Source organism: Vipera berus, assembly GCF_964194415.1.
Source record: "Vipera berus genome assembly, chromosome: W".
NCBI classification, from domain to species: Eukaryota; Metazoa; Chordata; class Lepidosauria; order Squamata; family Viperidae; genus Vipera; species Vipera berus.
The window spans coordinates 11,468,821-11,496,256 of NC_138210.1; the positions used below are offsets into that span (position 1 = coordinate 11,468,821).

Here is a 27,436-nt window from a genome sequence, read left to right on the forward strand (position 1 = left end):
AACAATCTCAGAGCCTGTTGTAAGGCATAAAATCCACAGGTTAGTGCTGATTAAGGGAGGGAAATTCTCCCAGCTTCCACTTCCATTTTCTTTCCATTTACTATCCCACCTTCATTGTGGTTTTTTTTTCCCCAACTACTTTGCTATGAGCAAGTGGATACCTCCTTTGGGCTTTCTGATTTAAAATTACCCACACTTAACAAGAAATGCTAACCACCAAGACTTCCCCAAATGTCAATTTTAGACAAAAATGCCACTGGCTGCCTCTTTCCCTAATAGTTTTGCATGCAAATCATTAGTCAAAACAACATAGCCATTCACAATCCTAAAAAAAATCTTCCCAACTCCTTCCCTGTTCCTAAACAAGGACAGAATTGCAATTCCAATTCTCCCAGATATCACCTTCCATCAATGTGTCCTGCACACAGAAACAAAAACATCATTAAAAATAACAAAAAAAAAACAACTCCACAAAAAGATCAGAGTAATTTCTTTTGGGTGATGTTTAACTAAAACTCAAAGATTTCCAAAAACTTGTCCAACAATTACTGTATCCTCTTTCAAAAAAAAAATTACAAGCTGAAACTGCAAGAGTGGGCATTACATTTCACACCCACCCCCCCTTCCTCAGACCAGAATTCTAAGCAGAAAAAAATGGTTAAAATGACCAGCCCCCCCCTTCTCTCTCTCTCTCTCTCTCTCTCTCTCTCTCTCTCTCTCTCTCTCTCTCTCTCTCTCTCCAGGGGAGGGGGGAAGAGAAAGAGACAGGAGTAAAAGAAATTTTACAAAAATCTCACCACTAAAATTTTTTGCTGTCCTTCACATGCATTTTACATAAATTCTCACACACATTGTCCATGAAACTTGTCTCATTGGTTTTTTTTCATTTACTTTTACAACAATAAAATCTGCAATTTACTATTCCTTTCACACCAGGGACTGGTGGGGGTGAGTGATGTTTGAAGGCTAACACACACATTTACATATCAGCAAATTAACTCATTCACTTCCATTCTGACTGCTTGCATAAACAATTTCACATACAAAAATTTCATTTCATACTTTCTCCAGACAAACCATACATTTTTGTTTGGTGTTATCAGAGAGGATTTTGACCCTCTTCCAAGTCTTGGAAATAACACAGAACAACACAGACATATATACACAGATACTATTAAAACAACATTTATTTAGACATATGGCTTGTCTTACAAGATGTGAGAAAAATCATGAGGTGATTCCAACCGAACATGGTTTCTATAGGGCCCTTTAACCATCTCCTATTTTTCTCACCATTCCAAGTCCAAGCTTAATGTTCCAAATGTCCAAATATATATAACAAAACAAAACACACATATCAATTTGGGGTTTTAGGCCAAAACAGGTCTCCCCTTTTTAATTGAAAAGGGGGGAAAACATTTATGGTTACCTCCAATTTATCCCACCAACTTCAAAAGACAGTGGGGAAAGACTAAAAGGAATTTTGAACCTGGGGTCTTTTGCAAGTGTAAACGGGGAGGGGAAAAGTAGCACCCTCCTCACCTCACCTTTGACAAAGGGAATTGAATAGTCCAAAGAGCTAGATTAAAAGAAAAAGATAGAAGAAAAACTTGCTTTTATTTCTTTGAATTTTCTTTTCTTTAGGTTTACAACAACAACTACAACAATTGCCCATCTTCTTTGAGAGTTTCCCTGATTATGGTTCCCTGAGGTTCTCGATTTTATGGCCACTCAAAATTTTCAACACTAGTTCGCTTCCCTTCAGGCTGTCCTTTCCCCTCGCGGGTTAAGGAAATGCAACCTTTCAGGTCCGCACTCGCTTTGGACTTACCAGTGTTCCCAGAACACAGCCCATCACACTCACACAGCCATTATCGCAGAAACCTCCCACAATCGCTCTCCTGACCACCCAGGTACAATTGCGTGTTTCCCTCCTTCGGGGCAAAAGTTTCTTACCTGGGCCAGTGCACTGGGTTACCTGGTCCTGGGCCTCAGTTGTTGACTCTCTTCCCTTTTTTTTCCTATTCTTTGATTTTGTAGACCAGAATTGTTAATTTAGTTTGGCTCGGAGCCTGCAATGGGAAGCTAGATCTCAGACAACTCCAGGCAGTTGAAATCAACAGGCGCGCCCCTGGACTTTACTGAGAACAGCTCGCCCCAAGAGGCTCTTTCAAGCCCCACGTTTGGTCGCCAAGATTGTGAGATTTAAAAACCCAAAATTTGATACTCACAACTCAAAGACAAGTCTGGTTAACAAAAACAAAGATTTATTGAAAAGAAAATTGAAAATAGTAAAGAAAATAAAGAAGAAAGAAAGCGTTTGCAAACGCGGCCTCTTAGACCCTTCCCAAGTTGGATTGGGTTCAAAGAGCGCACTGAGCAAGTTTCAAACTAGGCATTTATACTTTCTTTTCCCGATACATGCCCCCCTAAGAAACTTAAGTTAGTCTTTGAAGTCATTTACATTTCTAAAAGATCCTCTTTGAACTTTTACATCCAAAAGACTTATTGTAACAACTTCCTTACATCCGTCACTACACTATCTTGTTTTACTCACCTTCTTGAGGTGAGTATCCTTTTTAACATTTCAAAAGAACTTTGTTGATTACCAAGTGTGAATTCTCTGTCTAAGCAGGAAATACTGTAGATAGCCCCACATCTTAGTGTTACATTTTATACAATTCATTGGTGTTACATTTGGTACCATTTATAAAAGAATAACTTTTATTTATTTTCCTTTAAACCTTTAGACTCATTAGAAATTTCTGAATAATACTTTTATTCCTTTCAATCTTAAGCATAATAAAATCCCTTCAATAGGATTAACCCATCACCATCAGAATGAAGAGCACACTCAGACTCAGGTCCAAAGTTCATGACATAGGAAATAGCCTCAAACAGGAACAGGAAGCAAGTCCAAACAAAAGGATCCAGAGGGTATAAAAACCTATTCTTAGATATGGTCAGCCCTTCTTTTCTGCTGGAACTGTCTTTCTGTCTGGTTTTCCTCTGCAGTAAACTAACCTTCCCAAAGCAGTTGCCATGTTTATTCCCAGCTTGGATGGAATCATGATGAAGACTTTTCTTCCAACAAAAGCAAGGAACTATATTTCATTTTTAATGTGTGCCATTGTGCCCACAGTAAAAAATGACAATAAAGGTATCTATCTAAACGTCTGCAAGAAAACAACCAAGCTCAAGAAAACACCAAGGACCCCTCATTTTAATCTCGAGCTACAAATATTCTCCTTTATTGGAACTTACTACATATTCGGAACCGGAAGTGAAGGACAATGCTCTAGAATTCTTACGAAATCAAAGTTTCACTAGCTGCTACTGCAGGAACGAACAACGTAGGGCGCGCTGGGACTCTATCTCAATGGTTGATGTGTCCCGCTGTTGATGGTGGTGAGTCGTGATCCTCTCTGCCCGTCTCTATCGATGGTGTGGGAGGTCCCGGAAGCGTAGCCGGGATTCCTGGCGATGATGGCGGAGAGTCCAGCTGCTGAGGAGGTAGCTTCGGGGGCGATGTTGGCGGCCTCGACAGGCAGTGGGCCGGAACCTGAAGCGGGTGGCGGAGGCACGGGCGTCTTCCTGCCAGCCGAGCTGTGGGCGGTGGCGGGGTTGGGTTCAGCGGGGGGCGGATCAGGATCCGGAGTCGGGTCTGCGGGAGCCTCGGTGCCCGGAATTTCCCCAACCGCCGCCGCCGCCGCCGCCGCCGGAGTACTCCTTTCACATTCGGCCTTTTGGGACCCCACGACTAGTGGCGACTGGGACGAAGAGAGGCCCAGTGCTGCCTGCCTGCTCCGCATCAAACGGTAAGGAGCTCCGGAAAATGGAAGAAGGAAGTAGATATTAGTAATCCCGTTTTACCATTAAAGAATTTAGCCAGTACCTTGTAAGAAAGGGCGCGGTGTTTCTGAGCGTTGTGCAGTGTAGTTCCGTTCTCCACCCAGGCATTTCCCTCTGTCCTTAGTATTTCGGCATAAGGTGGGGTTAGGCTTTCAAAGTTCAGTCCTTTATATAAAGTATTATTTTATATTCTTGCTGGTGATAGATTACAGGGTTGGGACAGCTTCATCTCTCTCATTCCTGCATTTTCTTGTAAAAATACAGATCTCTAAACGTGTTAAATACAAATGTAATGCACTTCTGATTATAAATGCCTTCTTACTTCCCTACCCCTGAACACAAAAATCCAGTGTCAATTGAACCTTAATGAAGACACTGAACAAAGATTACTTCCATTCTAAAATTAACTTCCTTATTTTGCATCAAAAAGCAATTGGTATTTAACATATTTAAAACTGGAGTTAAATTTCTACTAATGAGAAGTCTCCAAGAATGTTCTGTGTATTTATAGCTGTCCAGGGAAGTAGAGATCCAAACAGTGCTATATCTTTCTTTGATTGCATATCATTTTGTAGTCTTTTGTGTATGCATTTTATCTTGGATCAAAAGCCCTTTTAAAGGCAGGCCAATCAGCATTGTTTTGTTGACGTTATTGCCCAATGCCATATGTTGAATTGATGGTAGAAATAGATTTGGATTCTACCCTCCAGTTCATTTCTTTTGTGTGCTTTTTTTGTGGAGTTCTTACTCAAATAGAAAACAGATTTATCTGTTTAAAAGATACCCAACATACATATCCAGGTTTCAGTGAAAGGTAGTGTAGGAAGAAAAGTCTCCATCATGGTTCCTCCAAGCGGGGAATAAACATGGCAACTGCTTTGGGAAGAAGGTTGTAGTTTATTGCAAAGGAAAGGCAGACAGAAACATGGATCCAACAGGAAAAGAAGGAGAGAGTGACCACATGTGGGTAGTGAGTTTTTATACCCCCTGGACTCTATTGTCTGGAGTTATTTCCTGTTTCAAGCTTTGTATTTCCTTTGTCATGTATTCTGTCCTGAGCCTAGGTGTGCCCCTCTAGGATTCTTGCTGGTTGTCTGTCCCAGCCCACCTCCCTGGGGCTGGGGTATGTAGATTTTAGATGTCTGAAGTCTTCTTAGCTTCAACCTTCCTGAATGGTTTACATCTGCATTTCTATAGAGTTGGTTTCTGCTTGGGGGAGGGAGACTTGGGGCTATTAAGAAAACCTGGGCATGCTTTTCTGCCTCTTTAACTTCTTTTTAGGAAATGTATTTTCCTGCCCTTTTAATATTTCCTTCTCTGGGGAGCTGACTTCCCACAATTCCCCCCTTTGTGCCATAAGTGTGAATGACACACTTACTGGCACAAGATTAAAATTGGTCTGATCAGGGATACTTGGTAAACAAACTTTAAATTGTTAATGAAAAAAGAAAAATACTAATGGAGGCAGCAGAAAAAGATTCCTGCCCATAAAGTTCTAAAAGTCAGGGCAAAAATTAGGTGGAAAAGAAATTTATAGTTACCAATGTTCTGTGCCAATTATTTTCAAATGTTGGATGTCACCTTTAGCTTCCAGTCAGGTTTGCACATTGCTCCCAAAAATCTTCACAGCCATGGTTTGCCTCAGTACCTAACCACTGGCTGCCCATTTTCAAGAGTTGTTTCCTGCCTTAGCTCTTAATTCAGTGCATCCAGGTTTGTAATTTGTAATGTCCAATTAATGTTAGCCAGTGTCCAAGTAAGGCTATTCCATCCTTTAAACTGCACATAGTGAGCCCAATCTGAGTCCACCAGAGCAAGATATTCAGGGCTTAGATCTCTTTCCTGATACCTCCTCATGGCATATGAATTGCAAATCACCTGAGGGGTCCTGGTTCCCTCCCCCTTGGAATTTTGCTGGAGGTTGTTCCTACACAGGGCAAGAATCAGGGTGGAGCTTTACTGAAGGTAAGTAGAAGGGAGACTCAATGTGATTCTAAATGGTGTGTGTGTGTGGGGGGGCTAATACAAACACGCAATACAAACATTCTGGATAATTTTTTTCCTCCCACCATACAGAAGTCCCAAGGTGTTCAGGACTTGCTCTGCCAACTATTCCCAAATGCCATCTCTCCATAAATACATTCAACTGGCTTGTTACAATACAAATGAAGCAAGAAAGAAAACTTTACAATGAGTTTCCACCCTCCCCCCATAGTCCAATTTTTCTTCTAAGGCTTCACGTGTGGTCCCATGGCTTCTTTCTTCAGCTTTTCACAGGTATCTGGGGGACTGGTAGAACTTGGGGCATCCTCAGGTTGCATGGTGGCTTTTTGTAGATGGCTGGATTCCATGGCTCCTTGGCATTTGGGTCAGTGTGTGCTCTGTTTCCAAAGGTTGGGGGGGTGTCATCTGTGCAGAGCTGAAAGACATGAGAACAAGAACTCCTCCCCCCTTTCTGGGTGGACTCTCCCAAGAGAGGCAGACAAAGGCATGGAAAACAACAGATAAGAAAAGGAGAAGTAGAATTGGGAGGGGGTAATTTGCAGGCAGAGTTTTGAAAAGGCATTAATACTGCATTTGTTAAAGATTCTGGTAAGAGAACATACTTGAAAGTTATTGATAAAAGAAGGACATCCCCTCCTCACCCCAAAGAAAAAATATCTTGGCAAATACAGGAAGAACCCAATAACTAGTCTGACTCAGTGGCAGCCTGAGGCTAAATAAACAAACACTTAACACACACACTGGCTACAAGGAATGTAGAACTGGCTAACAGCAATTATTTTTTTTTATTTATTTTAATTCCATTTATATCTAGAACTGATAGAATTAGAATAGGAACACCAAAAGGTCCATAACAATAAAATAACACCGGATCCCTCCTGGAGCAAATATTAACACCTTTTAGACAGATTTGAGAAAGAATTTAACCCAAACCCAACAATAGACACTGACCAACAAATCAGAAAAGACAAATTTAAACTCACCAAAAGAAATGACAATTTTGGAAACCATGAAAAGGTATAAGAACTCAAGCTTAGGACCATTCTGTCTCGCTAGCCGGGGTTTCATGCTGAACTGTCACTCAACTTTAATCTCAGTGATCAAACCTATCTTTCCAGTAGCTGGCTTCACATTCTATTTGTTCCCCTCTGCACTGATTGTGAGAATCCCAGCTGGAAGAGTCTGAATGGGAGAATTCCTCCCAACAGTCTCATTTCTGAACTGAACATTTTTAACGTGTTAGGACTTAGGTTATATTAGTCACAACGTCTGTAACTGGTCCAATGAAATAACAACAACAATAATATGGTTTGCATCCATCAAAGAGAGGGACTGAGTTACTTGGCAATAAACTTACAGATTTTCTGGAGGAATATTTAAGCTAAACAATGAGGACGGTGAATTAATTGATACAGAACATCCCTGTCCCCGGCAATCAAAAACTACAGGGTTAGCAGTGCATGTAACATAGATGTGTGTGTGGACAAGAATATCAACCTTGCTATCAAGCAAAATCAAGCTTTTGACAGCAAGTGCCAAACAAAGTACACTAACCAAACAGGTGGTAAGAAAATAAGGGGAACTCAGGCACCACACACAGGTTATGTAGAAAGTAAACACAGGGTCAATTATAAAGGACTCAAATGTCTGTACACCACTGCACAGAGTATGAACAGTAAACAGGGTGAACTAGAAATTCAGGTAAATGAGGGCAGATATGATAATGTTGCCATTATGGAAACCTGGTGGGATGAAACCCACAAATGGAATCATTTAAAGGAAACAGACCAAATAAAAGGTGGAGTTTCTCTCTATATAAGAAATGACTACAGGTGAAACTCGAAAAATTAGAATATTGTGCAAAAGCTCCCACACAGTCAGCCTCCCCAGGGTTCCGTCGGCTAGGCAATGCCGGCTGGCGACCCCCAGGGAAAGAGCCTTCTCTGTGGGCGCGCCGACCCTCTGGAATGAACTGCCTCCGGAGCTGCGGACGGCCCCTGACCTTCGGTCCTTCCACCGTGACCTGAAGACATGGATGTTCCAACAAGCCGTGATTTGTCATAATTGTGATGATTATGGCGTACAGCTCATGAAAACCCCAAATCCACAATCTCAGAAAATTAGAATATTGTGAAAAGGTGCAATATTCTAGGCTCAAAGTGTCCCACTCTAATCAGCTAATTAAGCCATAACACCTGCAAAGGGTTCCTGAGCCTTTCAATGGTCTTTCAGTCTGGTTCAGTAGGAATCACAATCATGGGGAAGACTGCTGACCTGACAGTTGTGCAGAAAACCATCATTGACACTCTCCATAAGGAGGGAAAGCCTCAAAAGGCAGGTGGGACAATATTGGAAGAAGGATACTTTGCCTACTATAGAAGAATGGGTGTTTAAAGTTTCGAATCTTGCAGAAATGTCTAAGATTTCTGCTTATTTGAAAGATCATTCACAGGAAAGATATATTTCAGTTTGGAGGAGATGGATAGATTATATTCAGAATAAATATGGGACTAAAAAGTTCCATTTAGCTTATGAGTAGATTTTAGAGGAATATTGTTATCTTAGTGTTAGTACTTTGTATGTATCTATGTTAAAGAGGAGTTAAAGCACATTATGAATTTGGTTAATTGTATATTATGGATAATTCTTATTTAGAATATGATTATTATAACTATAATCCTGTATTTAGCTCTGGGAAGTGGGGTGGTTTGGGGTGAGGGGGATTTGGGGATATATTGTAAAATCTTGTTTCTGTAAAACTCTTTTTTTTTTATTAAAGAGTTTTACAAAAACAAAATCCCTCCCACCCCAAATCCACCCACTTCCCCCCCCCCACTTCCCAGAGCTAAATACAGGATTATAGTTACAATAATCATATTCTAAATAAAAATTATGCATAATATACAATTAACCAAATTCATAATGCGCTTTAACTCTCTTTTAACATAACTACAAACAACGTACCAATAACAATATCCCACTAAAATCTACTCATAAGCTAAATGGTACTTTTTGGTCCCATAATTTGTTTTGAATATAATTTATCCATCTCCTCCAAACTGAAATATATCTTTCCTGTGAATGATCCTTCAGATAAGCAGAAATCTTAGACATTTCTGCAAGATTCGAAACTTTAAACACCCATTCTTCTACAGTGGGCAAACTATCCTTCTTCCAATATTGTCCCACCAGTAACCGTGCTGCCGTTATCATGTTCAACATCAAGTTAGTTTATTTAACATCACAATCTACAACAATGCCCAATAAAAACAATTGCGGGGAGAACTTTATCTTTCTCTTAAAAATCTTTTGAATGTTCCACCAAATTTTAATCCAAAAAGCTTTTATATTTCTACAAGTCCACCACATGTGAAAATAGGTAGCTTCTAAACTACCACACCTCCAGCATTTAGACTGTACATTAGGATACATAATGGACAGCTTCTTGGGATCCAGATGCCATCTATAAAACATTTTATAAAATTTTTCTCTTAAATTTTGAGCCTGGATAAATTTAACATTTCTGACCCAAATTATCTCCCAGGTGTCCAGGGAAATTGGTTCCTGAATATTTTGTGCCCACTTTATCATGCAGTCTTTAACCAGTTCCGTTTCCGAATCCAATTCAATTAAAGCATTATATATCCTCTTTATATGTGCACAATTTGAATCTCTAATTTGCTTTACTAAATTTTGATCTGTAGTTGTGATGCCAACCTTTTGATCTGACTTCCACCTAGCTTTCAATTGGGTATATTGAAACCAAGAGTAACTTATGTTTTCTTGTCTTAACTCCTCTACTGGTTTAAGTTGCCAATCATTCCCTTGCAATCTAAGTAGTTCCTTATAAGAAACCATATCCATACTCACTCCCATAGATACGCCCTCTATCGTGTGTCCAGGAATTCCCCAAATCGGTATTTTATAATTTAAGTTATAATAATACTTTTTCCAGACACGCAATAAAGCACTTCTAAGAATATGGGATTTAAAAGCCCTGTCTACCTTCTTATCATAAAGCAAGTATGCATGCCATCCATATACCAAATCCCATCCCTCAAGATGAAGTATTCTCTTGTTAGTTAGATTAAGCCAATCACTAACCCAGGTCAAGGCAACCGCATCATAATACAATTTCAAATTCGGCGCCTTGAGTCCCCCTCTTTCCCTGGTGTCTTGTAAAATCTTGAATTTAACTCTTGGTTTTTTCCCCGCCCAGATAAATTCGTTAATACCCTTCTGCCATTGATCAAGGTTGGCATCCTTTTTCAATATAGGTATCATCTGAAACAGAAAGAGAAACTTTGGTAGAACATTCATTTTAACAACTGCAATTCTTCCCAGTAATGATAATTGTAATTTTTTCCAATTATTTAAGTCCCTTTGTACCTTCAACCATAGTGTTTCATAATTATTCTTATACAATTTTACATTTGAGGCTGCAATATATACTCCTAGATATTTAACCTTCTTCACTATTTCAAAACCTGTTAATTTAGATAACATATCCCTTTCACTCATAGATAAATTCTTGGATAGTATCTTAGTCTTATTACTATTCACCTTAAACCCAGAAACCTTACCATACTGAGTTATAATTTCCATCAAGTCTATAACCGACTGTAACGGTTGGGATACTGTCACAACCAAGTCATCAGCAAAAGCTCTCAATCTATAATCATTCTGTTTTATTTTAATTCCCTTTATCAAAGAGGACTCTCGAATTTTAATTAGTAAAATCTCTAATGTTAAAACAAACAATAATGGTGATAGGGGGCAACCCTGTCTTGTACCTTTTTCAATTTTAAAAGTCTCTGTTAATCCCCCATTAACTATAATTTGTGCAGTTTGTTGTTGATATATAGCTTTAATAGCATGTAGAAAACCTTCTCCAAAATTCATCTCCTCAACGACTCTTAATAAAAATTGCCAATTCAATTGGTCAAAGGCTTTCTCTGCATCCAAAAATATCAATGCTGCAGAGACTTGGTTGTTCTTATCCAAATATTCAAGCAAGTTAACAATTTGTCTTACATTATATTTCATATACCTCCCAGATATAAATCCCGATTGATCACTATGAATCATTTGTTTCAAAACTTGCATTAATCTATTAGCCAATACTTTAGCAAAAATCTTATAATCTGTATTTAAAAGCGATATAGGTCTATAATTTTTAGGTTGAGTAAGATCTTGATCCTCCTTTGGGATCAACGATACAAAAGCTGTCCTCCATGATGGAGGAACTGCGCCTCCAGTCTGAATTTCATTAAACAAAATCTTTAAGGGTTCAATCATTTCAGGCAACAACTTTTTATAATAGATTGCTGTTAATCCATCTGTTCCCGGAGCTTTGCCCAATTTCAACTGTTTAATAGCTAAAGAAATTTCTTCTGATGTAATTGGGCAATTCATCTCAAGTTGTTGTTCTTGTGAAAGTCTTGGAAAATGAGCTCCCTGTAAATACTTGTCTACATCTAAAGCTTGTATATTCTCTTTAGAATATAATTTCGAGTAAAAATCTAGAAAACTCCTCTTAATCAAATTTTGTTGGTAGACTTCTTTTCCTTTATATACTATTTTGTCTATAGTACGTAATTTCTGTTTCTTCCTTAATTGATAAGCCAACCATCTACCAGGCTTGTTGGCGTTACAAAAAGTATTGTGTTTGGCATAACGCAAATTAGTTGCTACTTGATCAGCCAATAGCATATTAAATTGTTCTTTCAATAAATGTATTGAGATCTTTAAATTATTATCCAATGGATTCAAAATGAACTTTTTCTCCTTAGTTTTAATCTCTTCCTCAATATCTAAGCGTTTTTGCACTTGCTTACGCCTATAAGCATTATTCATATAAATCAAAACCCTTCTCATATAGGCTTTACTAGCATCCCAAACCATTTCCATCGAGGTACCTTTATGCATATTCATGACAAAAAATTCTTTCATATGTTCTCTACATTTCTGCAAGAACAAGTCATTTGTAAATAAATTCTCATTCAGCCTCCAGGATCTCCTACTAGTGTCTTCAGCAAAGAACTCCAACCAAACAGGACTATGGTCAGACATTGTCCTAGGAAAAATCTTAACGCTCTTAACCGAAGAACGTTAGTAGTAATCAAAATGAAGTCAATCCTTGAAAAAGATTTGTGTCTATCCGAAAAAAAAGTAAAATCTCTGTCTCTCATATTCCTTTCCCGCCATACATCTCTTAATTCCAGATCTTCCTTCAAATCAAAAAAAGCTTTAGGCAATTTTGAATTAAAAAAGTTTTTAGAAGATCCCTTCTTATCTTCAGATGGCACCAAAACCCCATTCCAGTCCCCCATCATAATAACAGATTTGTAATCCAGTTCAATTAGTCTCTGATGTAAAAATTTAAAATTTTTTTGCTGTTGCTGATTTGGAGCATATAATCCAATAAGAAGAACTTTCTTTCCTTGTAATGTTAATTCAATACTAACATATCTCCCTTGTTTATCCGATTCAATCAATCTTGCTGAAAAGTCTTTTCTTAAGTAAATGACTACTCCAGCCTTCTTGTCCGGAGCAAAAGATGCAAAATGTGTTCCCAATCGGGAATTAATCAAATATTTTTGATCTTTTAATGCAATATGTGTCTCTTGTAAGCAAACAATGTCATTTTTATGTTGTTTCAGATAAAAAAATACTTTCTTTCTTTTCTGTGGTGAATTTAACCCATTAGCATTCCATGTCAGGAACTTCACCATCTCTGGTGACCATGAGCCTTTGGAACAAGGCCTGAAGATCAGCTGTTGCTCTCTTAGGACGTGCTCCTCCCACAGCCTCTGAAACAACCGCATCTTGTGTAGCTGGACCAGTTACAGGCTTTTGTTTTTGCTCTTTTTCCATACGCTTATGTGCAGCTCTTGTCATCCTCTGTTCTTTTAGATCTTCCTTTAATGCCAAACTCTGCTCCATGGCCTCCGGCTTCTGCGTCTCCTCAAGGGGCAATAACATTGCCCCTTCACTCAATTGTTTATCATCTTGTCTAGCTTCTGTTCTTTTAATTCGGGGAGATGGTGGTAAACCTGCTTTCAGGACCTTAGTGTAGAAATCTTTTGCTTTTAAGATTGTATCCAGTCTGTATCTGGTCCCTGCATGATTTACCACAATTCCAATAGGTATTTCCCATCTGAACTGGATTTGTCGCTTCTTAAGCTCATCAGACAAAAAGGCAAAATCTTTCCTCTTTCTAAGAATTTTTGAAGGTATCTCCTTTAAAATCATAATATCTTGGCCTGCAATCTGAAATTTTTCCCGATAAAAGGCCTGGATAATAGAATTTCTGGTTGATCTCCTGGAAAAATAAATCACTACATCTCTAGGTAGACTTTTTTGCCTAGCAATCCAGGAGTTAACCCTAAATATCTTATCCATTTCCTTAAGTAGTTCTTCAGGTTCCCATTTCAAAACAGGAGCCACTGCTTGTGCTATTTCCCATTCCAGATTTTCTTTAGGATTCTCTTTGAGGCCTCTGATACGCAAAGCAAACTCCATGTTCTTATATTCTGATATAATAACCTCGTTTTCTGTTCTGTCAATCTTGGCCTCTGCTCTATCAATCTTCTGTTCAGCATCAATAATTTTATTTTCCAAGTTCTCCACATACTCCATAACTGAATCCACACGAACATCCAGGCGTTCTATATGTGCAGCTAAGCCCTGGAGTGCAAACACTATATCTTCCCTCATCTGGTTGTTTTGATTCTTTATTTCTTGTTGCAAAACTTGCATTGACTGCATCACAACTTGCTGGATGTCTGTCAGTGTAAATGCAGGAGGTGGGGGAGAGGGTGGTTGTACTGTAGGTTTCATCGAAGTCTGCCCTGCAGCTTGTGGTATAGGTGAGGAGATAACATTCTTAGAGAGCGGGGGCCCTCCCCCACGTCTCGCAGCCATCTCTTAAGTTTCAATTTCCTCTTTCACCCAGCAGAATCAGAGTTCAAAAGAAAAAAAAAGGGGGGGGGAGAAGAAATAACAATTCTCTCAAAGTTCTTAATCTTCAATAAGAAGAATAGGGAACAGGCTTTCAAATACACAAAATCCGATACTGGATAAAGTCAGTTGCAAATTGTATCTCTTGCTTTGTAGCAAAATATAACAATTTTCAAACACAGTCTCTTCACACAGGAAAGAAACATTCCAGCGCCATTTTTACTCCATTTCAAACTTGAAACTTGAAGAAGATAATGGAACTGAGTTAAAGTTGAAATCCAATTTATAAATTCAGATCTTCCTGCTTTGCTCTGCCTGCTTTCCAAAGGAACAAAATACAGTCCCCTCTAAGCAGCAGGTGTAGTTGTCGCGTCTTGTTCCACTCCTTTTGGAGCGAAAACGTCCTGGGAGTGGAGAAAGCCTGGGCTCCGAGGGGGCTCACCCTGTTATCCCCCAAACTGCTTGGGAGAATCACAGGGGAGCTCTACCTCTATCCAGGCAGGCTCGCCTCTCCCTCTTCTCCCGAGGAAGAAGCTCCAGCGCCGCGGAACAGCTGATTTTCGCTGCCTCCGGGCGTTTTGACGCTTCCCAGGATCGGGCGGCTTCAGAACGCCGCCATTCAGCGCGGCAGCGCTACCGGAAGCCGTTTCTGTAAAACTCTTTAATAAAAAAAAGTTTAAAAAAAGAAAAAAAGAAAAAAAGGTAATTGCAAAAGAAGTTGGATGTTCCCAAAGTGCTGTATCAAAGCACATTAATAGAAAGTTATGTGGAAGGGAAAAGTGTGGAAGAAAAAGGTGCACAAGCAGCAGGGATGACCGCAGCCTAGAGAGGATTGTCAGGAAAAGGCCATTCAAAAGTGTTGGGGACTTTCACAAGGAGTGGACTGAGGCTGGAGTCAGTGCATCAAGAGCTACCACACACAGACGGATTCTGGACATGGGCTTCAAATGTCGTATTCCTCTTGTCAAGCCGCTCCTGAGCAACAAACAACGTCAGAAGCGTCTTACCTGGGCTAAAGAAAAACAGACCTGGTCCGTTGCTCAGTGGTCCAAAGTCCTCTTTTCTGATGAAAGCAAATTTTGCATCTCATTTGGAAACCAAGGACCCAGAGTCTGGAGGAAGAATGGAGAGGCACACACTGCAAGATGCTTGAAGTCCAGTGTGAAGTTTCCACAGTCTGTGTTGATTTGGGGAGCCATGTCATCTGCTGGTGTTGGTCCACTGTGCTTCATGAAGTCCAGGGTCAACGCAGCCGTCTACCAGGAGATTTTGGAGCACTTCATGCTTCCTTCCGCAGACGAGCTTTATGGGGATGCTGACTTCATTTTTCAGCAGGACTTTGGCACCTGCCCACACTGCCAAAAGCACCAAAACCTGGTTTAATGACCGTGGGATTACTGTGCAAACTCACCTGACCTGAACCCCATAGAGTATCTATGGGGCATTGCCAAGAGAAAGATGAGAGACATGAGACCGAACAATGCAGAAGAGCTGAAGGCTGCTATTGAAGCATCCTGGTCTTCCATAACACCTCAGCAGTGCCACAGGCTGATAGCTTCCATGCCATGCCGCATTGAGGCAGTAATTGCTGCAAAAGGGGCCCAAACCAAGTACTGAGTACATATGCATGCTTATACTTTTCAGAGGTCCGATATTGTTCTATGTACACTCCTTGTTTTATTGATTGCATGTAATATTCTAATTTTCTGAGATTGTGGATTTGGGGTTTTCATGAGCTGTACGCCATAATCATCACAATTATGACAAATCACAGCTTGAACTATCTTGCTTTGCATGTAATGAGTCTATCTCATATATTAGTTTCCCCTTTTAAGTTGCATTACTGAAATAAATGAACTTTTGCACGATATTCTAATTTTTCGAGTGTCACCTGTAGGTTTGTCCACATCCGTCATCTTGCTCTTCCCTTGCATATTATAATTGCCTCCACCTTGACTAAAGTCCCAGTTCCAGCTGAAGAAAAGCAGCCCCTAAGCATCATGCTGCCACCACCATGCTTCATTGTGGGTATGGTTTACTTTTGGTGATGCTCAGTGTTGTTTTTGCCCCAAACATGCTTTTTCAAATGATAGCCAAAAAATTCAAACTTGGTCTCATCAGACCATAACACGTTTTCCCACATGCTTTTGTCAGACTTGATATAGGTTTTTGTAAAAGTAGCCAAGCTTGGATGTTTTTCTTTGTAAGAAAAGGCTTCTGTCTTGCCACCCTACCCTACAGCCCAGACATATAAAGAATACGGGAGATTGTTGTCACATGTAGTACACAATCAGTACTTGCCAGAAATTCTTGCATCTCCTTTAATGTTGCTGTAGGGCTCTTGGCAACCTCTTGGACCAGTTTTCTTCTTTTTTCATCAATTTTGGAGGTACATCCAGTTCTTGGGTAATGTCACTGTTGTGCCATAGTTTTTCCACTTGTTGATGACTGTGTTCATTGTGTTCCATAGTATATCCAATGCCTTGGAAATTTTTTGTACCCTTCTCCTGACTGATGCCTTCCAATATTGAGATTCTATTGATGCTTTATGAGCACTTTGCAGACCATGGCTTTTGCTGTAAGAGGCAACTGAGTAAATGTCAGAACAATGCAACTGGAACAGCTGGTTTATATGGGCTTGATTAGAGTTACTTTAATTGATGGCAGGTGTGTACTGAGTACTATTGTACATCAGTTTGAATGTGCTTGGTTAATTCTGAACACAGCCACATCCCTACTTATAAGAGGGTGTGCACACTTATGAAATCACGTTGTATATTGTTATTGTTATTTTTCCCCTAAAAGATTTCAGATTGTATTTCAATTCAATTGTACAGCTTATATTTTATATTAAAGGTGAAAAAAATTCTGAAGTGATTTATCTTGGTCTGATTTTTGCTTTTTACATACCCAGTGGTTAAACCTTTTGTAGACTTTTTATATCTGTTGTAGGTTGTTCATCATAGACATTTTTGTTGATAATTGTATGCTGTCAGATTGAGGAAAATGTGAAGGAACAGTTCTTTATGGACAAGTGTGGACAGTGATAAGTCCCTTCATGTTAGATTCCTCATATCCCCCCCCCCCCTGTGGAAGGTTCCTTTTTCTCTCATTGTGCTTTGGGGCTATCCATAAGTGTGCACGATATAAAAAGAGCTGTGAGTAACATGTTGCAAATAAGCAGAAATAGTATAGTATTAGTATACTGACTAACATGAGGTACTATGTGACCAGAGGAAATATTAACCTAACATTACAGATGAGTCTTAAATTTAGGTCAAGAATTTTTATTTTGAGCACTGTTTAGGGTAGACTTTGAACATGTTTTAAATTTCTTTTTGTATTTTTAAGCAAGATTATTTGTCAGCAATTTAAGAGGAAACTTAATAGGATGCAAACTACAGAAATGTATTTGTGTGTTTTCTTTCCCAGGGATATCATGTCAATTTATAAGGAGCCACCTCCTGGAATGTTTGTCGTGCCTGACCCCCATGATATGACCAAGGTAGGTGGTATTGAAATGTTTGCTCTGTAGTTGTACCAAAAGGTTTTTCTAACCATTTTAGAAAGAAGTAGTTAATAATATAATGACTTGGCATATATGCGCTTGCCGTTATTGGAGAAACCACTATAAACAACAAAGTGCGATTAATTGCTAGCAATACAAATTTCTTCACCTTAAGAAACTTTTCAGTACTGGACAGCTCATACTGTGTTTATATTGAGAAATTAGTTGAAATGAGAAAAAACAAAGGGAGTGGTGATATTTTAAAAAGCAGTATATAACCATTGGATTGCTATTCCTAATATTTTTATGTTCTGTGGATTGCTGTATAAAATATAAAGCACAGGCTCTGTCTTTCAGGCTTGCAGTCAAAAAGACAGAAGCAGGTTAGGAAATTGAGGAGGAGATGAAATTGTTAAAAGTTGTTCACATAGAAACAGAACTGGGCTAATTTTTCCTTTGCTATTGATCTTTAGGCAGACATCCTTAGTCCTGTAGACTTGATTTTTCAGTTACAAAATATTGTGTTTATGAAAGAAAAGACTGAGGCATGAACATAGCATTTTTTTAAATGCATGAATGTGTCAAACTCACAGAGACTTCCTTTGATTTGAGTCCCTTACAGAAGAGAAACAAATTGTACATCTCATCTAAGTTGTATGTTATTCATATATGCATATATTTGGGTCTGTTTACCTAGTTCTTTTATTTTAGCTGTGGGTTAGCCAGGTTAAGCCATTTGACTGATCAAATTTTATCAAGTGTCCTAAGCACTGCCATTGGAACTGCAAAGAAAATAATCTGTGAATCTGGTTAACTTGGAATAATAAATATATAAAATAAAACAAAACAGGTAGTGGTAAATATGAGCCAAGATCATTGATTTATTGCAGTTGTATTCTGCCTTTCATTCCAAAAGCTCTTTAGAGTGCATAGTCTCCTTCCCATTTTTCCCCTCAAAACTGCCCTATGAGGGAAATTTGGCCAACAGTGTTCAATGACCCTATATTTTCTAACAAGATCATGGTTGAATGAGAATTGAAAAGTTGTTACAGTCCATTGTTTTAAGCACTGGACATTGAGTTTCAGCTCTGGTGGCAGTATTCTTGTCTGGGCATGCCTGCAGTTATAACAGATGGCTAGTAAAAATGTTTTTGCTGCATCTCTGGATTTTCCCCAAATGCTGTAGGGCTAAGGGAAGGCAGCAAGCCTCAGTCTAACCTTTGCTAACTATATTTTTTTGAAGTTGTCATTCACACAATGATATTTTTAGTACATATGGTTAGAGTCAAATAATGATCACTTCACCAGTCAGTTACAATAATTGATATTTAAGATGAATAGCGTGTCAATCCAAGGTTGATATATAGCCCAAGGCTCTCTTGGAAATTGAAATTCTCATTGAGAACACACACACACACACACACACACCATGATTTTGTGACATTTTAGTAAGCATTCCGATTTTCAAGCAAATTTGGAATTTAAGTAAATGTTTACTTACTATAAAAGTCTATTGTCCCAGTTTTCATTCAGAAAGTCTTCCAGTGCAACTTAACAAAAATTAAAACATTGCTTCTTCATGGCAAACACTTGCTGTGTTAACCAGCAGGGATGGAAATGAGCCTTGCACACTTCAAAATCAGGTCTTAGTGGGGGTCCAGTAAACAGCCCAGTGAGGCAACTTCTCATTCAAAACTACTGGTTCAGTTTAATTACAGGTAGGCCTTGACTTACAACCATAATTGGAATGGAATTTCAGTCACTAAGTAGTACATTTACAAAGTAAGTTGTCATGTGGCCGCATTGCTAAGCAACCACAGTCCCAGTAATTCCCATTGGTGTCATTAAGGAAATTTTACCATTGTTAGCCAAGGACCCACCCCAATCCAAACCATACCAGGCTTGGTTCCTCCCAGCCCTGAGTCTCAGTAAGGTAAGCAACTGCCTCCACTCCCCAGACTCACCTATTCCCCTCCGTCTCTGTCCTTTTGGTCACCCTGCACCCTGTCTTGCAGGGTGGCAAGCATCCCCAGAACTACGTGGCTCTGGGGATGCTTGCCATGCCCCGGAAAGCTGCAGCCACCCCAGCCCAGTGTCAGTTACCCTTGCCACCCTGCACTCTGAGACCCCTGCCACCCTAGGGTCTGCTGCCCCATCTCACCTTCATCTTCTTTCTTTCTACTGCTGATAAGCCTTGGCTGCTGGGACTGGCTTCACACTGCAAAGAAGTAAAAAGGCTCCCCCCATTTTTTTCCCCCAGCATAAAGCCAGTCCCAGCCTGGCCCAGCAGTGAGAGCAAAAAGATGGCAAAGGTCAGCTGGGACAGCAGAGCACAGTATTTTTACTGCTTCAACTCAATAGGTAGGAATGAAGTCTGAGGCTTCAACTGTTTAAGAAGTGTTTGAGTTTTCTCTAACTGCTTGGAGAAGAGCCTTCTCTGCCTCCCCTGACTTGTGTCAGCCGCCGTTGGCATTTGAGCAGGTGCTGCTAGTGATGCTTCCAGTCAGAAGTGTTTGCGCAAGCCTGGGCTTTTCTCTTGCAGATTCATGCGTTGATCACAGGTCCCTTTGACACGCCTTACGAAGGGGGTTTCTTCTTGTTCCTGTTTCGCTGTCCTCCAGATTATCCTATCCATCCGCCGCGGGTCAAACTGATGACAACTGGGAATAATACAGTGAGGTTTAACCCTAACTTCTACCGAAATGGGAAGGTCTGCCTCAGTATTCTAGGGTAAGGAGTAGCTCAGCTCAAGCTCTTCTGCAGGGGAAGCCCAGGTGGGTGCTGTGGGAAGGCTTATATGCAGTTCTTTTCTCAAGGACCATGTGTGGATGTGTGTTTTTCAACAGAATAGGGCAGAGGGAAAGCATGAGATCTACAACACACTAGGGCAAAACCAGCCACATAACTGCAAGCCATGCATGGCCAGAATCTGCTGTTTACCATTTTCTAATATAGATGCAAGCTTGGGGCAATTCTCTACACCCTTTTAGGTTTTGAGCATTAAAAGAAGGAATTCCCCCCACACCCAGTTCTATGCCAGAGACAGCTGTGGACGTGGTCAGTGAAGCTTATTTTAACTTTCTAAGCTGCTTTTTTTTCAACTGAGCAATGAATACTATGTAACTTTTCTGTAGGTATGTGAAAGTGTGTGTATATGTTTGGTGTATACATATAGAAAGAAAGAGTGCACATGTATTGCATTTTTTGAAACCACAAAGCAATTCCTTTGAAAGATTGTTCCTGTATGCCATCCAGTTTGAGTCCAGTTACTTGGAGTTGTGTGGGGCCAGTAGAGAAAGACTGAAGAAGCCTCTTGTTTGTATTACAGTTCCTATGGATGCTTAAATTCTGTTTTTTTTCTTTTTCTTCTTTTTTTATAAAGAAAAAATAACTAGTTGAATATAGATAGTATATCAGTGTTCTTGAGAAAAATGAGACCCGGAATCAAAAGTGGTTATTCTTGTAACCATTAAGTTTGTGACCCTTTCTAGCAACATTATGTCAAACAAACTTGCTTGTTTGAAAGGTATATCTGGAGAGGAAGGGTTTGAATGTTCTAAAGCTAATTACAGGTAGTCCTTGTTTAAATACTGTAATTGGGACTGGGAACTCCATTGCTAAGCAGCATGGTCGTAAAGCACATCACATGACCACACAACAGCAGTTCCATTTACTGTTGTTAGGTGAATACTGAATGTTAGGTGTGATGTTATTGATCACCTTTTCTGACGACCTGGTGGCTTACATTGCCTTTGCTTGTGAGAAGCCAGCAGTGAGGGTTTCAGATAATGATCATGTGACTGAAAGATGCTGTGGCATTGTGATTTTGAGCTGGTTGCCAAGTGCCCAAATCACGATCATGTGACCATAGTCACACTGTGACTGCTGCAACTGGTCATAAGTCTCGTTCAGCACCATTGTAACTTTGAATGGTTGCTGAATGAGGACTACATGTAAGGCTCTAGGACAGGGCTTTTCAACCTTTTCACCGATTGTACCACTTTTGGGATATGGCAGTATTCTAATACCACCTAGTAAGGTGTCAAAAACTTGATGATCAAAAAAAAAACTGTTCAAAGTTGCAATTGCACTGAAATGACTTGTGACCATTTTTCACACTTATGACCATTTCAGCATGCCCAGGGTCATGTGATGGTCATGTGAATCTCGGGTGAGATTCAAGGTACTAGTAATGGTGTTCAAAGCCCTACATGGCAGGGGTCCGGAGTACCTTAGGGAACACCTGCTGCCGGCATCAACTTCCCTCCGCCCTGTGTGTTCCCACAGAGAGGGCCTCCTCAGGGTGCCACCGGTCAGAGAATGTCGATTGGTGGCCCCCAGGGGGAGATCCTTCTCTGTGGGCGCCCCGGAGCTATGGAATCAGCTACCGGTTGAGCTCCGGACGGCGCCCGATCTTCGCTCCTTTCGCCGCAAGCTAAAAACATACTTTTTTGAACAAGCTGGCCTGGCCTGATGGGGGACTGGGGGGGTTGTTATTGTTATTTTATTGGGGTTTTAAGATGTATTAATTGTTTTTAGTATATGGGCATGTATTTAATTATTTTTTAACTTTTGTAATCCTGTATTTTTATTCTTGCCCTGTTCACCGCCCTGAGTCCTTCGGGAGAAGGGCGGTATAGAAATATTATTAAATTAAATTAAAATTAAAATTATATTTGGATGCTTGGGAACTGATTCATATTTATGATGGTCACAGTGTCCCATGGTCATGTGATCCCCTTTTGCAACCTTTTAACAAGCAAAGTCAATGGCAGGGCTGCTGGTGGCCAAGTGCTAAGGCCTTCTTTCTCATTCCCATCTCTTTCTGAAGGAAGAATTTGACATACACACACCCATATTTCCCTCTTCCATATATTCATCAACCAAGGAAAAGCCTCCAGACAGAAAAGACAAGCTGCTGAGGGAACTAGCTTAAAAAGGTGCATTCCCCTTTAAGAATTAGCTACTGGCTAGAAAGGAAAGTTAAGGAGCCAGCAGCCGGCATTTAAGGAAGAAAAAAAAGGTAGTAAGTATTGGCTGCCAGCTAAGGCAGCCTCCCCAAATGGTTCCATTCATATGTAAAGGAATGCTACAGGCAAAATCCATTCAGGAGAAAAATACTTCAAAATCCCTTGCAGCAAAACTTGCAGCTAACATTAGCACAGCAATAGAAGCTAACACAAGACATCAGCCATCAGCCAAATAGAAATTGCCAAAAACTCCTTAAGAACACAGCCCACATTGCACAAATCCCAGAACTTTAAAGTTACAAAAGCACATAAGAATCCTTCCACTCTCCATCTCTCTCCCTCCCTCCCTCCATCCCTCACCTCCAGCCGATGCTGCCTTTCTTCATTGCTGCCTTTCTTCATTCCTTGTGGAGGGCGACCCCTCCCCTGCTGTGTTTCTTGCCTGTTTGTTGCTGCCAGCATGAATGGCTGCCACAGAGGTTGTAGATCAGCTCATGGCCGGCCTGCTTGATCTTCTCTCCTCTCCTCTCTCCCCACCCTCCTTCTTCTTTCCCTTCGGTGCAGCTAGAGCTGACACTGCCTCCTCCCAAGGCTGCCTCTTTTTTTCTTTCTCCCTCTCCTGCCCAAACTGCCTCCTTTTATAGCCTCTCCTGTCTCCGCCCCCCTCCTCCTTTCTCATCCAGGTGAGCCGGACGTGAGCCTGGGGCCTTTGCCTCGCCCCAGCCACTCTGCAGCTCCAGAGGACTCTCTCACAGTAAGTCCTGTGCTGTGCTGGCTCGTTCCCTCCCCCACTACACTTGGCAGGGCTGTGTACCACCTGCCATGTGCTGATGTACCGCAGGTGGTACGCGTACCACCAGTTGAAAAGCCCTGGTCTAAGACAACTGACGGGCCACATTGCCGAGTCCAGTTCACTGCAGGCCCCCCACCACAGCTGACCCACCACAGGCTTCATTTGGCTGGCCCTCTGCCAGCACTCCTCCCCTGCCCTCTTGTCCCAGGTGATTCACTGTGCTGGACAATTAGCTGCACCTCCTGGTGACTGGGTGGGGCAGGCAGTGGCTTTGGGGGCTGGGCCAGGAGGTGGGAGACGCAGCGGTTGCTGTGCAGGGCAACCGGCCATGCAGCGCCTCCAGCCAAGGACCCTTTGAAGCAGCAAAGGGGACAAAGCGGTGGGAAGCGGGGCAGCTCCCTCCCTCCCAGCCCATCCCTCTGGGGCTCCCTTGCCCTTCGCAGGACAGGGAGAGGAGGGCCCGCCCCATCCCTGCCTGAGCCAGGCCACCGGAGGAGGCAACACACACCTGGCACACTCCCCCCAGCAGAGCGCTGCAGCAGCAGTAGCTGTGACATCAGCGGCAGCCCAGCCAGCGGTGACTCCTGCTATAGCCAGGATGCGTTTGTAGCTGCATGGAGTACTCTATAGTTAAATGAGGGTTTAGTTCTATATCTCACCACTGTGCCACTCCTTTCCATACTGACTCATGGTGGGCTTTTTAACAGCTGTGTCCCAAACAATCATTTGGGTCAAGATAGAAATTCAATAAAGTATTTTAACCTGTTGGATTTCTACTTGCCTTTTCAAAGATGCCAAGTAGGTTTTCACTTAGCGTGCTTCCAATCCTCCCCCCCCCCCAACTTCCATAAAGACAAGAACAGGTGTTCCGGTTTTGCCTTCATGCCTCTCCACCCTAGGAAGTGACAGAACTTCTAAAGAACTTAGGGAAAAGGCTTTAAAGAGCAAGTAATCCTTTCTAGTGCTTATATGTATAGCTATCAATATTAGCTTCTGCCGCACAGAGCTGGAGGCAGCCCACCCAGTCATACGGCTGCTTCCATGCCCCCCCCCGCCCGCCTCTCTTTCCTCCCCACTGGGCATGCCCCATGTGGTGGCACCTCCTGAAACCGCCAGTGATGCCTCCGCTAGGCAGGAATTCCTTCTTGCCACCCAAAATGGCGGTTCTCGCTTGGTGGGAGCATCCCTGGCAGTTGCAGAAGGTGCCGCCATGTGTGGCTTGTACAGTGAGGAGGAAAGACAGGCAGATGGGCGGCCATTGAAGGCAAAACTGGAACAGCTGTTTTTGTCTTTGTGGAGATCAAGCTAGGGCTTATTTGGGGGGTAGGTCTTACTTTCAGGGAAACAGTGTTTATTATTTATTTATAGGGTAACTCTGGGTAGCTTACAGTTACATCTTAGTTAAAACATAAAATGTTAAAATCAAACCTTAAAACCAAAGAGACATGGGGAGGGCAGGGGTGGAGTGGGGGGGGGAGGTGGGATCTGTTATTAATCAACTACCTCCATTGCACTGTTCCCCCATTGGGGCCCCAAGCTGACTGGCAAAGCCACGTCTTTACACCCTTATGAAAAGATAGGACATTTGGGGACAACCTCACGGGGGGCAAGATGTTCCAGAGAGTGTCAAGGACACCAGGGGGTGATCTGACCTTGACAAGGGGGATAATCTTACATCCCCCACCAGGTCACATTGACATTGCTCCAACAAAAAAAAAATGAAGTCTGGCATGCGACCACTGTCCCAAGTTGGGTTAGTTATAATTTGAGATAGGGCCATGGTGGCCATGAATTCCTGGGCTGCTTCCAAGGCCGCACCCAGGGATGTCAGATTGAAGTCCCCCAGAACCATAAGTCTGGGGAACTCTACCGCCAGCCCCAAGATGGCTTCCAGCAGTGTAGGCAGGGAGTTTGCCACACAACAGAAAGGCCGGTATGCTAGTAAGAATCCCATCTGACCCCGTGAACCCAACCTCAGGACCAGGGACTCACAACCAGAGATTTGTGGAGCAAATCTGATAACTACTGCCACCCCACCTCCCCTGCCTTGGGGTCTTGCCTGGTGCCAAACCTGAAACCTAGCTGGACACATCTGCAAGAGGGGAACACCTCCCCCCCCGCCCCTTCCAGGGTCAGCCAAGTCTCAGTAATGCATGCCAGGTTGGCTTGCTCCTCTTCAATAAGATCTTGAACAAGAGGAGCTTTATTACTATAGAGTTCTCTGCCCAGCTACAAATGCAGCTTGGCTGCGGTGGGAGCAACTGCTGGCTGGGCTGCTGCTGCTGTTGCTGCTGCTGCAGTGCTCTGCCCGGGGGGGAGGGCGTGCCAGGCACATGTTGCCTCCTACAGTGGCCTGGCTTGGACAGGGACGGGCCCTCCTCTCCCCATCCCGCGAAGGGCAAGGGAGCTGTCCCGCTTACTACCCCTCTTTGCCCCTTTTGCTGCTTCAAAGGGCCCTTGGCTAGAGGTGCTGCACAGCCAGTTGCCCCACACAGCAAATGCCGCGTCTCCCAGCCAAGAGCCTGAGGCTGTTGCCCGCCCCACCCAGCCACTGGGAGGCGTGAGTAATTGTCCCTCACAGCGATTTGCCCAGGGACAAGTGTCCCTCAGTGAATCGCCTGGGACAAGGGGGCGGGGGAGGAGCGCTAGTGGAGGGCCAGCCAAAGATGGAAGCCTGTGGTGGGTTGGCTGCAGTGGGGGCCTGTGGTGAAGTGGGTATGGCAATATGGCCACTGCCAGTTGTCCCATTCCAACCTGTAATTACTTTCTGTAGCGTGTTTATTAACCCATAAGCACAAGTACATTTGTAAGCTTTTTGTTGTTGTTAACTGCTATTTTTTATGTTAAATAGTATGTAGAACCTTTTTCCTTGTGTGGAGGTCTCTTCTGTAGTGTAGCTACAATTCATGAATCTCCAGTTAGGACTCCAAATCCTACCTGGAGCCCAGATCAGTCCTTGTGCCATGGAACATCTAATGTGGAAAGCAGCCTTCCTAATTACTGTACGTACGTTCAGCCAAAGGAATGTCAGAATTAGATGTCTCTACCAAGAAGGAGCTCTGCATCATCCAGTGAGACACAATTATTCTATACCTAGAGCCAAGTTTTATAACAACAGTGAATTTGGGTCTTGGTTTTGACTGAAATAAAGAGGACTTCAGGCATACCACCTGGACCTGCAAGGTGGTGTTCGGATGGATCAAGATATACAAGAAGCCTGCCCCACACAGAATTGTGGGCTACTTCCCTAGAAGTATGGTTGCATTGCCCACCTTTAACACTTCCTGTCTACAACTGCTACCTGATCCTTCATGTTCTCCTTTAATAACCCTATATACTGAAATGGCTTTTGACAGGAGGTTATTGCAGAAAATAGTTCCCAGCAAGGACTAGGGGCTCTCCAAATCTGAATTCTTACCCTGTCTGGGGGCTTTGGGTACTTTTAAAAATACTTTTCTTAAGAGAGGTGGATATAAAAATAGCACTTCAGGATGGCTTGATGACACATCTTATCAGGGATTTGATCATAACCTTAGACAGTGGAACTTCTGCTAAGGATATTTTTAGGAGACAGGGTCTCTAATAGACAGCATCTGATGATGGTGTGATGATTTGTCTGGTGAATACCTTGAGACCCCAAATAAGAAACCCTTTGTTTATGAGAATGTTGCTCTTAGCATCTATTGTTCCCTTTCCCCTTGGCAGTTATTAGATGAGGGAGCTGATGTTGTCCTCTTTTATCTTAATGGTGATAAATAAGAATAGAGATAAGAGGCAGGCAAGAGTGATTAACAATATAATTCTGGAATCCACAAAGCTTGCTAAGTAATTTCTTCCAAATGCACCTGTGGGGGGGTTGTGCAATAACATACAAATTGTCTCTGCTGCTAAATAACCCTTTCTGCACAGCTATTTCTTACACATATAAAGGGGAAAAGTCCACACCACTAATTCCTCAGCAGTCTTCTATGGTGCCAATACAGGAAGCCAAGGAGCTAAGTAGGGCATTGGAGTCTTGTGTACTGACAATTGGGTATTATCTTCTGTATTACCGTAAGAACTAAAGCATTCTAGCTAAGAGTTCTTAAGATGCTGAATTCTGTGACTGCTCTGAACATCTGCATGTACTATGGTGCTTTTGTGAGATTGCAAATCCATTCTAATCTCTAGAGTGGGAGGATAACCTGCAATCCTAGGACTGAATATGGCCTTAGGAATAATTTCTGAAGACTCCTGCAGTAAGTGCAGATCTCTGGTAGTGTTCCCTTCCCAAATAGCTCAGAAAAATCAGAGAACAGGAGGCATAATTGACATTAAGGTCTAGCCTTACCTGTTGCTGACTTTGGA

General features: G+C 41.8%; 1 protein-coding gene across 1 annotated transcript in view; it reads left to right on the forward strand.

The window, feature by feature from the left end:
• Positions 1 to 3,351: 3,351 nt before the first annotated feature.
• LOC308676042 (ubiquitin-conjugating enzyme E2 Z-like) overlaps positions 3,352 to 27,436 on the forward strand; it is a 95,653-nt gene continuing 71,568 nt past the window's right edge. The window contains exons 1-3 of the mRNA XM_081341754.1: positions 3,352 to 3,818; positions 17,251 to 17,323; positions 19,869 to 20,056. Of these exons, the coding sequence (XP_081197880.1) occupies positions 3,484 to 3,818; positions 17,251 to 17,323; positions 19,869 to 20,056 (596 nt within the window). The 5' untranslated portion in view covers positions 3,352 to 3,483. The remainder of the gene's footprint in view (positions 3,819 to 17,250; positions 17,324 to 19,868; positions 20,057 to 27,436) is intronic.